This window comes from Stegostoma tigrinum, chromosome 19 (assembly GCF_030684315.1).
Source record: "Stegostoma tigrinum isolate sSteTig4 chromosome 19, sSteTig4.hap1, whole genome shotgun sequence".
NCBI lineage: Eukaryota > Metazoa > Chordata > Chondrichthyes > Orectolobiformes > Stegostomatidae > Stegostoma > Stegostoma tigrinum.
The window spans coordinates 2,857,876-2,871,663 of record NC_081372.1 but is presented as its reverse complement, the minus strand read 5'-3'; the positions used below and the strand labels follow the sequence as shown (position 1 = coordinate 2,871,663).

Sequence of the window (13,788 nt, the reverse complement as noted above, 5' to 3'; positions counted from 1 at the left end):
TTTGTCCAGGGCCCTCCCCCCGCCTCCCCGGTCTCCTGCATTGGAATTAGATTTCTCCTGTAGCCAGTGATCCTGCAAGTGGATCCTGTATCCTGTGTACTCAGTGAGCACATTGTTCTTGCCATCTGTTCTAAATCTGTGACAGTTAATCCTCTGTTTGTGACAGATCATTTTCGACCTGTGACCCTGTCTCGGTCTTTCATCGCTAAACCCTTCTGTCGTATTGCCCTGTAATTTTACCAGAGTTGGAAATCAGGATTTTATTTTTGGATCCTATCAACGTTTTTTTTTTGGGAATAGAGTGGGAGGGAAGTTTGTTTAGTTATTCTCGAATTCCCGCAATCCCAGCCACAATCGCTGGAATCTACTTTTTCAAAAAAACAGGGAATCTGAGTCAGGACAGAAAGATCAGCGCAGTAAATGGGGAGCGTGGAGAAAGAGATTAAAACCTCCTTCCAGTTTAGACTGCAGATGTTGGTTTCTAACCAATTTCAAAATCTCCCCAACCCCCCGGACTCATCCTTCATCCCCCGCCTTCCTTGACCTGACACAACCTGTCCATCTGCTCTCCCACCTATCCTTCCCTCCCACCTCACTGACCACTCCCCACCACTCCCTACCTGCGATCACTTATCACCATCCCACCTACCTTCCCTAGCCTCTCCCCTCCTTCCTCTATTTATTTCCCAGCTCCCTCTCTCCTCCCCATTTCTGAAGAAGGGTCCTGACCCGAAACGCCAGCTCTGATGCTGCCTGGCCTGCTGTGCCCCTCCAGCTCCACACTGTGTTATCTCAGAATCCAGTTCTTGCCATCTCAAAACAGTACTGTTGCTGCTCTGGGCTCCAGTAATGAATGAAAGTCTGTGGTTTTCTGAGATGTTTTCAAAAAAATTCACTCATGGGATGTGGGTGTTGCTAGCTGGGCCCATCCCTAGTTGCCCCTTGAGAAGTTGGGGGTGAGCTGCCTTCTTGAACCCCTGCAGTCCATTTGCTGCCCTTAAGGAGGGAATTCCACGATTTTGACCCAGTGACAGTGAAAGAACGGTGGTATATTTCCAAGTCAGGATAGTAAGTGGCTTGGAGATGATGGTGTTCCTATATATCTGCTGCCCTTGTCCTTCTAGATGGAAGTGGTTGTGGGTTTGGAAGGTGCTGTCTGAGGATCTTTGGTGAATTTCTGCAGTGCATCTTGTAGATAGTACACACTGCTGCTACTGAGCGTCAGTGGTGGAGGGAGTGGGATGTTTGTGGATGTGGTGCCAATCAAGCGGCTGCTTTGTTCTGGATAGTGTCAGTTTTCTTGAGTGTTGATGGAGCTGCCCCCATCCAGGCAAGTGGGGAGTATTCCATCACACTCCTGACTTGCGCCTTGTAGATGGTGAACAGGCTTTGGGGAGTCAGGAGGTGAGTTACTCACCGCAGTATTCCCAGCCTCTGATCTGCTCTTGCAGCCACCGTATTTATACAGCTAGTTCAGTTGGGTTGCTGAATGGTAAACCCCCAGCACACTGATAGTGGGGGATTCAATGATGGTAATGCCATTAGCTTGCAAGGAGCATTGGTTAGTTTGTCCCTGGTTGGATTTGGTCGTCTCATGGCATTTGTGCGATGTGAGTGTTACTCGCCAATCATCAGCCCAAGCCTGGCTATTTCACACATCTCTAGGCTCCTGCTTCCCATTGCAGCCCATTTGGAGTTCCGAACATGCAGGATGTGGGGGAAGCTGAATGAGACAGAGGAGGCCCATTCTTTGGAGGTAACCAGCACATACTTATTGTGGGAAATAAAAACCTACTATGACCGACATTGATCTCCGGATTCCAGCTGGCAGACCTGGGGTCGTTCCACCGAATGTTGGGCTGTTCCTTCTATGAGGCTTAGTCCTGGGCTGTGGGACCCAGAACTGATCACACTTATTCTGAATACAGACAGAAAATGTGGGAGAAGCAAACAGAATAAACTTTGCAAGTCTGCTATGAATCTTCTTGAGTGTTACACCAGAATGGAAACATTAATTCCGCTTCTGTCTAAACACATGCGTCACTGAGTTAATCTAGCACTGTCTGTTTGTTTTTATTTCACAATTCCAGTGTCTGCAGTATTTTGCTTTAATTTACACTTATTCCCAGATCGTGTCTTAATGCCCTGAAAACACAAGCATCTCTCCCAGACATTCAAGATAAAACCTGTGTTCAAATTGATCAATAGTTTGTAACCTGCCACTGCTTTTGTTAAGGATTGTTTTGCAAATGCAATGACTTTAAGCTTCTGTTTTATTGACCTTCAGTGAAGTACCTGAAGGAAGTGTCCTCCTATTTCAAGAACACCTCTGCGGGCTCTGTCCAGAGTTGGGATTCCTCATCAACCCCTGGTAGTGGGGCTAACTCTCCAGCTGGCCTCCACCCACCCCCACATGGGGACCTGGAGCAGGAGAAAACCATCCCCTTGAAAATGTGTTACCTCCGAAGAAAAATCCAAGCTCCCGACCAGGAGAAGAGGTAAGGCTGGGCAATCGTCACCAGCAGCACCGTTAATTCACTGTAACAGACAACATCTTAGACCAGAGTTTCCTGGGCTCAGTTCATGGAGCATGTTCACACTGTGTCAGTGCCACTCAAAATTCACACACAGGCAGGCACCTCACATCAGTGCTGAGGGAACGCCGCACTGTCGGAGGGTCAGTGCTGAGGGAGCGCCACACTGTCAGAGTGTCAGTGCTGAGGGAGCAGGCACTGTCAGAGGGTCAGTGCTGAGGGAGCGGGCACTGTCGGAGGGTCAGTGCTGAGGAAGCGGGCACTGTCGGAGGGTCAGTGCTGAGGGAGCGCCGCACTGTCGGAGGGTCAGTGCTGAGGGAGCGGGCACTGTCGGAGGGTCAGTGCTGAGGGAGCGGGCACTGTCGGAGGGTCAGTGCTGAGGGAGGGCCGCACTATCGGAGGGTCAGTGTTGAGGGAGAGCAGTGCTGAGGGAGGGCCGCACTGTCGGAGGGTCAGTGCTGAGGGAGGGCCGCACTGTCGGAGGGTCAGTGCTGAGGGAGGGCCGCACTGTCGGAGGGTCAGTGCTGAGGGAGGGCCGCACTGTCGGAGGGTCAGTGCTGAGGGAGCGGGCGCTGTCGGAGGGTCAGTGCTGAGGGAGCGGGCGCTGTCGGAGGGTCAGTGCTGAGGGAGCGGGCGCTGTCGGAGGGTCAATGCTGAGGGAGGGCCGGACTGTCGGAGGGTCAGTGCTGAGGGAGGGCCGCACTGTCGGAGGGTCAGTGCTGAGGGAGCGCCACACTGTCGGAGGGTCAGTGCTGAGGGAGCGGGCACTGTCGGAGGGTCAGTGCTGAGGGAGCGGGCACTGTCGGAGGGTCAGTGCTGAGGGAGCGGGCACTGTCGGAGGGTCAGTGCTGAGGGAGGGCCGGACTGTCGGAGGGTCAGTGCTGAGGGAGGGCCGCACTGTCGGAGGGTCAGTGCTGAGGGAGCGCCACACTGTCGGAGGGTCAGTGCTGAGGGAGCGGGCACTGTCGGAGGGTCAGTGCTGAGGGAGCGGGCACTGTCGGAGGGTCAGTGCTGAGGGAGCGGGCACTGTCGGAGGGTCAGTGCTGAGGGAGCGGGCACTGTCGGAGGGTCAGTGCTGAGGGAGCGGGCACTGTCGGAGGGTCAGTGCTGAGGGAGCGCCGCACTGTCGGAGGGTCAGTGCTGAGGGAGAGCCGCACTGTCGGAGGGTCAGTGCTGAGGGAGAGCCGCACTGTCGGAGGGTCAGTGCTGAGGGAGGGCCGCACTGTCGGAGGGTCAGTGCTGAGGGAGGGCCGCACTGTCGGAGGGTCAGTGCTGAGGGAGGGCCGCACTGTCGGAGGGTCAGTGCTGAGGGAGGGCCGCACTGTCGGAGGGTCAGTGCTGAGGGAGGGCCGCACTGTCGGAGGGTCAGTGTTGAGGGAGAGCCGCACTGTCGGAGGGTCAGTGCTGAGGGAGGGCCGCACTGTCGGAGGGTCAGTGCTGAGGGAGCGGGCGCTGTCGGAGGGTCAGTGCTGAGGGAGCGGGCGCTGTCGTAGGGTCAGTGCTGAGGGAGCGGGCGCTGTCGTAGGGTCAGTGCTGAGGGAGCGGGCGCTGTCGTAGGGTCAGTGCTGAGGGAGCGGGCGCTGTCGGAGGGTCAGTGCTGAGGGAGCGGGCGCTGTCGGATGGTCAGTGCTGAGGGAGCGGGCGCTGTCGGAGGGTCAGTGCTGAGGGAGGGCCGGACTGTCGGAGGGTCAGTGCTGAGGGAGCACCGCAGTGTCGCTTGGTCAGTGCTGAGGGAGTGGGTACTGTCGGAGGGTCAGTGCTGAGGGAGTGGGCGCTGTCGGCGGGTCAGTGCTGAGGGAGTGGGCGCTGTCGGCGGGTCAGTGCTGAGGGAGTGGGCGCTGTCGGCGGGTCAGTGCTGGGGGAGACGGCGCTGTCGGCGGGTCAGTGCTGGGGGAGACGGCGCTGTCGGCGGGTCAGTGCTGGGGGAGACGGCGCTGTCCGAGGGTCAGTGCTGGGGGAGACGGCCCTATCGGATGGTCAGTGCTGAGGGAGCGTCGCACTGTCGTTTAGTCAGTGCTGAGGGTGCGCCGCACTGTCGGAGGGTCCGTGCTGAGGGAGTCTGCTCTATCAGAGGGTCAGTGCTGAGGGAGCGCTGCACTGTCGGGGGTTCAATGCAGAGGGAATGCTGCAGTGTTGTCCTTGCGATGAAAGGTTAAATTCTTGCCCTGCCTACTCTGTGGGCTGAATGTAAAGTTTTCCATGAAATATCTTAATGATGAGCAAGAGGGAGGTGCTTGTCCCACGGTCTTGACTATATCTATCCCTCAATCAGCATCACTGTCGCTGATAACTGGGTCGTTATTGGATTGCTGAGCTGTGAGATTTTTAAACAGAAAATCTGTTTGGAAAGTACTTCCATTGCAGTGAAATGATTTGTAATATCTAGTGGCTGTTCTCATTGTTTTGAGTACCTGGCTGTCCTTCCTTTGTGAAGTGTTGAGGGGGATGGGGAGTGTGCCAGTTTTTACAGAGGGGTCCGTTGGGTTGTGGCGGGGCTTAGTGTTTCAGTATTTACAGGGTGGTCTTTGGCGGGGGCAGCGGGGGAGTGTGTCAATATTTACGGGTTGGGGTGGTCGCCGGGGAGGGGAGAAGTGTGTCAGTATTTACTGGAGGGCCCCTGGGGCGGGGGGAGGGCAGCAAAGTGTGTCAGTATTTACGGAGGGTCTCTTGGGGTCGGGGCCGGGGGTCTGTGTCAGTATTTACAGGGGTGTCCCTGGGGAGGTGGGGCAGTGTGTCATTATTTATGGGGCGCGGGAGGCGTGGGTGGTACGTTAACTCCGCTCTCTCCCGTGATGCTGCCTGCCCTGAGGAGGTGCTGCTGTATCCTGTGCTGTATTCTGTCTCTGGGTGGTTGTGGGTGAATGATTCTCTGTGTCTCAGTGTGTCCCTGTGTCTCCTGCTTTAGGTACATTGACCTCTCGTCTGCTGATGGAAAGTCCTCTGTATCTCTGCGGCTGAAGGACAGTGCCACTGCTCAGTCCTGGTTCAGTGCCCTTCACAGTAATGCCAGTGCCCTCCTGCCCATGGTGAAAGCTGAGATTAGAGCCTTGGCTGGTAACTCGGGCATAGCTGGCAGTAAAGAAATTAAACACGTGGGCTGGCTAACAGAGCAGGTAAATTCCCGTTATCTTGCACCATGCTGATCAGAGTGTGGAATAATAACCGACACACTGTAGCGGTAAAGTGTGGAGCTGGATGAACACAGCAGGCCCAGCAGCATCTCAGGAGCACAAAAGCTGACGTTTCGGGCCTAGACCCTTCATCAGAGAGAGGGATGGGGTGAGGGAACTGGAATAAATAGGGAGAGAGGGGGAGGCGGACCGAAGATGGAGAGAAAAGAAGATAGGTGGAGAGGACAGTATAGGTGGGGAGGTAGGGAGGGGATAGGTCAGTCCAGGGAAGACGGACAGGTCAAGGAGGCGGGATGCCAACCTCCGGATACAACGTATCATCCTCCGACACTTCCGCCATCTACAATCCAACCCCACCACCAAGCCATTTTTCCATCCCCACCCTTGTCTGCCTTCCGGAGAGACCACTCTCTCTGTGACGCCCTTGTTCGCTCCACACTCCCCTCCAACCCCACCACACCCGGCACCTTACCCTGCAACTGCAGGAAGTGCTACGCTTGCCCCCACACCACCTCCCTCACCCCTATCCCAGGCCTCAAGATGACCTTCCATATCAAGCAGATGTTCAACTGGCTTGGGGACCGCTTTGCAGAACACCTCCGCTCAATTCGCAATAAACAACTGCACCTCCCAGTCGCAAACCATTTCCACTCCCCCTCCCATTCTTTAGATGACATGTCCATCATGGGCCTCCTGCAGTGCCACAATGATGCCACCCGAAGGTTGCAGGAACAGCAACTCATATTCCGCTTGGGAACCCTGCAGCCCAATGGTATCAATGTGGACTTCACCAGCTTCAAAATCTCCCCTTCCCCCACCGCATCTCAAAACCAGCCCAGCTCGTCCCTCCCCCCACTGCATCCCAAAACCAGCCCAGCCTGTCTCCGCTTCCCTAACCTGTTCTTCCTCTCACCCATCCCTTCCTCCCACCTCAAGCTGCACCTCCATTTCCTACGTACTACCTCATCCCACCTCCTTGACCTGTCCGTCTTCCCTGGACTGACCTATCCCCTCCCTACCTCCCCACCTATACTCTCTCCACCTATCTTCTTTTCTCTCCATCTTCGGTCCTCCTCCCCCTCTCTCCCTATTTATTCCAGTTCCCTCACCCCATCCCCCTCTCTGATGAAGGGTCTAGGCCCGAAACGTCAGCTTTTGTGCTCCTGAGATGCTGCTCGGCCTGCTGTGTTCATCCAGCCTCACATTTTGTTACCTTGGATTCTCCAGCGTCTGCAGTTCCCTTCAAAACTGTAGTGGTAGTCACTATCAATTTCCTGACAAATCAGGAGCAGACCATTCGGCCCTCTGGTTCCATTCATGCTGGTGTAATTACTCTACCTCCCTGCCTTCTCCCATTACCCCTCACCTCCCCCTCCACTTGCTCCCAACCTCCACCTTTTGAGAAAGAGCGTTCCAAGACTCACCACCTCCTTACCTCTGCCTTACTCTTAAACTCTCGCCCCAGTTCCAGATTTTCCCAGAAGAAGAACTATTCCTTTTCACCCTGACCTTGTCAGGTCCCCCCAGGATGTTTTATTCAAGCTACCTGTTTCTCTCCTGTGCTCCAGCAGATACAAGCCCAAACTGTCCGACATTCCTGATGTGATCCTATAATATCTCATAAGTTCTGTAGATAACACCTTTAATGTCATCGAACACTCCACAGCATTATTCACAAACTAAACTTAACATGAAGATACAAGTGATATCAGGACAGATGACTGAAGCGGTTTGTCTGACCAACATTTAGTTTTCTTTTGGACTAATACCATCTTCTGTTTCCCAGGGACAACACCCTTTGCACGCAGCTGGATGATGTTTTGCTCAGTCCATGAGCCGTACGAAAACACAGCCTGTGCAAATTTACAAACTGTTTCAAAGTCAGATGTTGCTGACATCTTGCTGTGTTAAAGATCCTAGAGATTGCTCATGTTTAGGTTGAGATGGTATTGTCACTGCTGGGTAACCCATAGGACTCAGGCTAATGCTGTCAAAATACTCATTCCGATCCCACCCTAATGATTGGTGGTTAGTATTTAAATTCAACAGTTAAATCTGAAATATAAAGCTAGTCAGCAGTGATGTCATTGATTGTTAACAAATTCAGATGGCCTTTGGGCAAGAAATCAGCTCTACTAGCCCAGTTTGGCCTACGTGTGACTCTCTCCAATACTTAGTTCAAGGACAGTTAGAGATGGGCAATGATCTGGCTTTTTCTGCGTGAAGAGGCGACAGTTTACCCCGTGGTCACACATCATTTAAAGGAGGTTTGTCAACTGGTTAATTTTTAGATTATTGTTATTGATCTGTCGCTGGTGCGATCAGTAATTGTCGGCCATCCCCAGTTGTCTTTGAGAGTCACGTGTGGGCCTGGAGTTACGTGTAGGTCAGAGTTGGGAAGACCCTAAGACCAGGTAGGCTTTTACAACAAATGCTGATCATTTCAAGGTCAGTGATACTAATTGGTAGCTTTCAATTCCACATTTATCAACTCACTCAATTTAAACCTCACAATCTGCCTCGTGCTGTTTGAACACACATCCCTCAGAACATTAATGTCTGAATTACAATCCAATAACATTATTCCCTAGCGCCCCCTCCCTCCCCCTCTCTCTCTCTCTCTCCTGCCTTTCTTCCTTTTGTACTCTCTGTCTGCCTGTCTCTTTCTCTCTCTCTCTCTCTCTCTCTCTCTCTCTCTCATTTTCTCTCTCTCCCCTCCACCCACCCCCACTCTCATTCTCTCTCCCTCTCTCTCTCGCTCTTTCACCCCCTCTCTCTGTCTCCCTGCTTGCTGTCTCTCTCTCTCTCTGTTGTGCTGTGTCCCTCTCTAGTTATCTCAGGTTCTCCAGCATCTGCAGTTCCCATTATCTCTCTCTCTCTCTCTCTCTCTCTCTCTCTCTCTCACCCTGACGGATGTGGGGGCCCTGCTGCTTGTTGATCCAGGTTTCTGTGCTGGACCCTCCTGTCTCCCCTGGGGAGGCTGCCCAGGGGCATCCGGCTCCCGGGGTGGGTGGGGTGGGGGGAATGCTGTCTGAACAACCATCTCCTCAATGTGGTCTTGCACCCTCCCCCCTCTTTCCCCCCCCCCCCCCCCCGCTGTCTGTGCGCACCCTCCCCCCCCCCCGCTGTCTGTGCGCACCCTCCCCCCCCCGCTGTCTGTGCGCACCCTCCCCCCGCCGCTGTCTGTGCGCACCCTCCCCCCCGCCGCTGTCTGTGCGCACCCTCCCCCCCGCCGCTGTCTGTGCGCACCCTCCCCCCCCCGCTGTCTGTGCGCACCCTCCCCCCCCGCTGTCTGTGCGCACCCTCCCCCCCCACGCTGTCTGTGCACACCCTCCCCCGCTGTCTGTGCACACCCCCCTCCAACGCTGCCTGTGCACACCCTCCCCTCCAATGCTGCCTGTGCACACCCCTCCCCCCCCCCAACGCTGCCTGTGCACACCCTCCCCCCCCATGCTGCCTGTGCACACCCCTCCCCCCCCACGCTGCCTGTGCACACACTCCCCCCTGAACGCTGCCTGTGCACAAGCTCCCCCCCACCAACGCTGCCTGTGCACACCTCCCCCCCCCCCCCCCAACGCTGTCTGTGCATAGCTCCCCCACACTTTCTGTGCACACAACCCCAAGCTGTCTGTGCACACCCTCCCCCCACACTGTCTGTGCAAACCCCACCCCCCCCCCAACCCTCCCATGCTCTCAGCGCACTTACCCATCTCTCCTATCCTGGTCCCTCCTGCCCCACCCTCTAGTGTCTCCTGATCCCAGTCTCTCCTGCCCTGGCATCCACCGCCTCTCCTGCCGCACACCCCACCCCCTCCCACCCATTGCTGGTCTCTCCTGCACTTACCCATTCCCCCAGTTTCTCGTGCTGCTCCTGTCCCCCCAACCCCTGGTCAGTTTCCCCTCTCCCAGCCCCCATTCTGTCCTAAAATCTGCCCTCCACCCACTGCATCTCAAAACCAGCCCAGCTCATCCCCACCTCCCTAACCTGTTCTTCCTCTCACCCATCCCCTCCTCCCACCTCAAGCCGCACCTCCATTTCCTACCTACTAACCTCATCCCACCTCCTTGACCTGTCCGTCTTCCCTGGACTGACCTATCCCCTCCCTACCTCCCCACCCATACTCTCCTCTCCACCTATCTTCCCCTCTATCCATCTTCGGTCCGCCTCCCCCTCTCTCCCTATTTATTCCAGAACCCTCTCCCCATCCCCCTCTCTGATGAAGGGTCTAGGCCCGAAACGTCAGCTTTTGTGCTCCTGAGATGCTGCTTGGCCTGCTGTGTTCATCCAGCTTCACGCTTTGTTATCTCGGATTCTCCAGCATCTGCAGTTTCCATGATCTCTGACACATTCCCCTGAGCTGTCTTGTGTCTGGTTTCCTGCAGATACCGGGTGATGTGGAAAAGCCAGTCCTCGCCATTCTCACTGAGAAGGACTTGCTGCTGTACAACAGTTTACCGCAAACCAGAGAGAGTCTGAACAGCCCCAGCTCCAGGCACCCCCTCATTGCGACCAGGTCAGCAACTGCACTGCCTCCTGCAGTCTCCTATTTGTAACTGCAGACTGAATGTGATTCCAGCCACGAGGCAGTTTTGGTAAAAGTCAGATGTAGTTTTATTTCTCATCCCTTGAGTAGTTGGCAAGCCCTGTGATTGGTGCAGTGGAGTGGCTTGTTAGACCCTTCACAAGGGAGTTACGAGTAAACCACATTGCTGTGGGACTGGAGTCACATGTAGGCCAGACCAGATAAGGGTGGCAGTTTCCTTCCCTAAAGGACATTAGTGAACCAGATGGGGCTTTACTACAAACTGACAATTTCACGGTCACTTTTACAGAGGCCAGAATTCACTTCTATAGTTTTAGAATCGAGTTAAAATTCCCAACAGTTCCATGGGATTTCATCTCACTCCTTGTACTTGCTGTTGTCCGGTAACACCGGGCTAGTGAACCCGTCTCCACGGTGTCACCGGGCCAGTGAACCCGTCTGCACGGTGTCACCGGGCCAGTGAACCCGTCTGCACGGTGTCACCGGGCCAGTGAACCCGTCTGCACGGTGTCACCGGGCCAGTGAACCCGTCTGCACGGTGTCACCGGGCCAGTGAACCCGTCTGCACGGTGTCACCGGGCCAGTGAACCCGTCTGCACGGTGTCACCGGGCCAGTGAACCCGTCTGCACGGTGTCACCGGGCCAGTGAACCCGTCTGCACGGTGTCACCGGGCCAGTGAACCCGTCTGCACGGTGTCACCGGGCCAGTGAACCCGTCTGCACGGTGTCACCGGGCCAGTGAACCCGTCTGCACGGTGTCACCGGGCCAGTGAACCCGTCTGCACGGTGTCACCGGGCCAGTGAACCCGTCTGCACGGTGTCACCGGGCCAGTGAACCCGTCTGCACGGTGTCACCGGGCCAGTGAACCCGTCTGCACGGTGTCACCGGGCCAGTGAACCCGTCTGCACGGTGTCACCGGGCCAGTGAACCCGTCTGCACGGTGTCACCGGGCCAGTGAACCCGTCTGCACGGTGTCACCGGGCCAGTGAACCCGTCTGCACGGTGTCACCGGGCCAGTGAACCCGTCTGCACGGTGTCACCGGGCCAGTGAACCCGTCTGCACGGTGTCACCGGGCCAGTGAACCCGTCTGCACGGTGTCACCGGGCCAGTGAACCCGTCTGCACGGTGTCACCGGGCCAGTGAACCCGTCTGCACGGTGTCACCGGGCCAGTGAACCCGTCTGCACGGTGTCACCGGGCCAGTGAACCCTGCACTCTAACTGGTTTAGTAATCTCTCCATAGTGACAGTGGACCAGTAACATTTCTGCTCTGATCCAAATAGAGAGGTGATGGGTCTCCCAATGATGGTTTCTCAGCTGATTCCACATTATTTCCTGTGGAGTTTCCCATCATTTGTCATGTTCTTGCTGAAAGGACCTTGGTGAAACAGTGCACGCTTCATATCAGAGTCTTTATCCAGAGGTTTTTTTGAAGCTTGGTGAAGATATCCAACTGAGGAACAGCAGCAGAGCTGTGGAATCAGTTTTCGTACACAAACTGAGACCCTGTTGAGTAATAAGTGGGGAAATGGGTAAAGCTGTTCCCATTGTTGGAAGGATTGAGAACAAAAGGACTCTCTCATTGCAAAAGCAATGGCACCAAGAAGAAGAATCTTCTCTCAATCGTGAGAGCAGCTGCCTAGGGCGTGGCGGGTGTAGGGGGCGTGGCGGGCATGGCGGGCGTAGGGGTCGTGGTGGGCGTGACGGGTGTAGGGGTGTAGGGGGCGAGACGGGTGTAGGGGGCGAGACGGGTGTAGGGGGCGTGTTGGGGGCGTGATGGGTGTAGGGGCGTCAGGGCTATGATGGGTGTAGGGGACATGACGGGTGTAGGGGATGTAGGGGGCGGGACGGGTGTAGGGGGCGGGACGGGTGTAGGGGGCATCGGGGGTGTGACAGGCATAGGGGGCATGATGGGTGAAGGGGTGTGACGGGTGTCGGGGCGTGATGGGCAAAGGGGACTTGGCAAGATTTGAGAGACAGGTGGCACGGTTTTGACTGAACTCAGGATTGCGGAGAGGTGGATAATGGGTCTGCAATGGAGTGGTCAAGCGTGAAGGTGATAAAGCCGTAGATGACGGCAGCAGCCGATTGGCTGAGGCAGGGGAAGAGTCTGTTAATCTAGCGAGTTTTGAGAAGATTTGTAGCTCAGGTTAAGGTTCTGGGTGTGAGTTTGCTTGCTGAGCTGGAAGGTTCGTTTTCAGACGTTTCGTCACCATTCTAGGTAACATCATCAGTGAGCCTCCGACGAAGCGCTGGTGTTATGTCCCACTTTCTAGTTATCTGGTTAGGTTTCCTTGGGTTGGTGATGTCATTTCCTGCGTTGGTGATGTCATTTCCTGTTCTTTTTCTCAGGGGATGGTAGAATGAACATCAACTAGCCACAAAACGACATGACCCACTATCACTCGTATCCTTACATACGGATAAGGAAGGACACCACTTTGATTGGGACAACACACCCATCCTAGGACAAGCCAAACAGAGACACGCACGAGAATTCCTAGAAGCATGGCATTCCAACCAGAACTCCATCAACAAACACATTGATTTGGAGCCAATCTACCATCCCCTGAGAAAAAGAACAGGAAATGACATCACCAACCCAAGGAAACCTAACCAGATAAAGAGAAAGCAGGAAATAACACCAGCGCTTCGTCGGAGGCTCACTGATGATGTTACCTAGAATGGTGACAAAACGTCTGAAAACGAACCTTCCAGCTCAGCGAGCAAAATCACATCCAGTCTGTTAATCTTTTGATGGTGACAGGAATGGTCTAAGTCAACACCAAAGTTTCCTGGAAACTGGAATTCTAATGGTCTGTTCCAGGGAGTCTTCTCCCTCTGAATTCTGTGCTTATCACTGAATTTTATGTTTCCCTCTGGCCAATATCACCCAACTCGATATTATCAAACATGATCCAATCAAGTTCTGGAACGAGTTTTCCCTTCACTGCGCGTGTTTTGCTTTCATTTGATCCAGGAAAGTTGATGCACACTGCATGTGGGATCAGTTTAGGATTGAGTTGGAGGTCAGTTTGTTGCCAGATAGACAGATAGGGTCTAAGTGGTCCACGTTCTGTCTTTCAGATTGGTTCACTCAGGTCCTGCCAAGGGCTCCCAGTTGGCTGACTCCTCAGAGCTGTCCTTTGTCCTGAGGGCTGGTACTCCACACGGCGTGGAGACCCACCTGTTCTGTGCAGAGATCCAGCTGGACCTGTCAGTGTGGACATGCCTTCTGGTCAATGGCTGTCACAGTGCGGCTGAGCTAATCCAGGAGGTCATCACAGGTGAGTGGCCTCTCCTCTGAGAGGGAGCATGTTATAGATACCCCAGCCAGGGAGCAACATCTTATATGACCATAAAACATAGGACCAGAAACAGCCCATTCTGCCCAACAGATCTGTTCTGCTGTTCAATTAGATCGTGATGATCTGAGCATCCTCAACTCCACATTCCTGCCTTTCCCCCATAAACCTCAATTCCCTTCCTGATTAAAAATCTGTCTATCACGGCTTTGAATATACTTTGTGACCACTAGCTGTAGGTTCAGGTCCTCTATTTTGTGTAGAAGTTCAGCC

General features: G+C 54.7%; 1 protein-coding gene across 1 annotated transcript in view; it reads left to right on the top strand.

The window, feature by feature from the left end:
• The window catches only part of snta1 (syntrophin, alpha 1), a 54,111-nt gene that overhangs the window by 31,693 nt on the left and 8,630 nt on the right, over positions 1-13,788 (top strand). The window contains exons 2-5 of the mRNA XM_059652693.1: positions 2,288-2,498; positions 5,440-5,647; positions 10,049-10,179; positions 13,298-13,497. Of these exons, the coding sequence (XP_059508676.1) occupies positions 2,288-2,498; positions 5,440-5,647; positions 10,049-10,179; positions 13,298-13,497 (750 nt within the window). The remainder of the gene's footprint in view (positions 1-2,287; positions 2,499-5,439; positions 5,648-10,048; positions 10,180-13,297; positions 13,498-13,788) is intronic.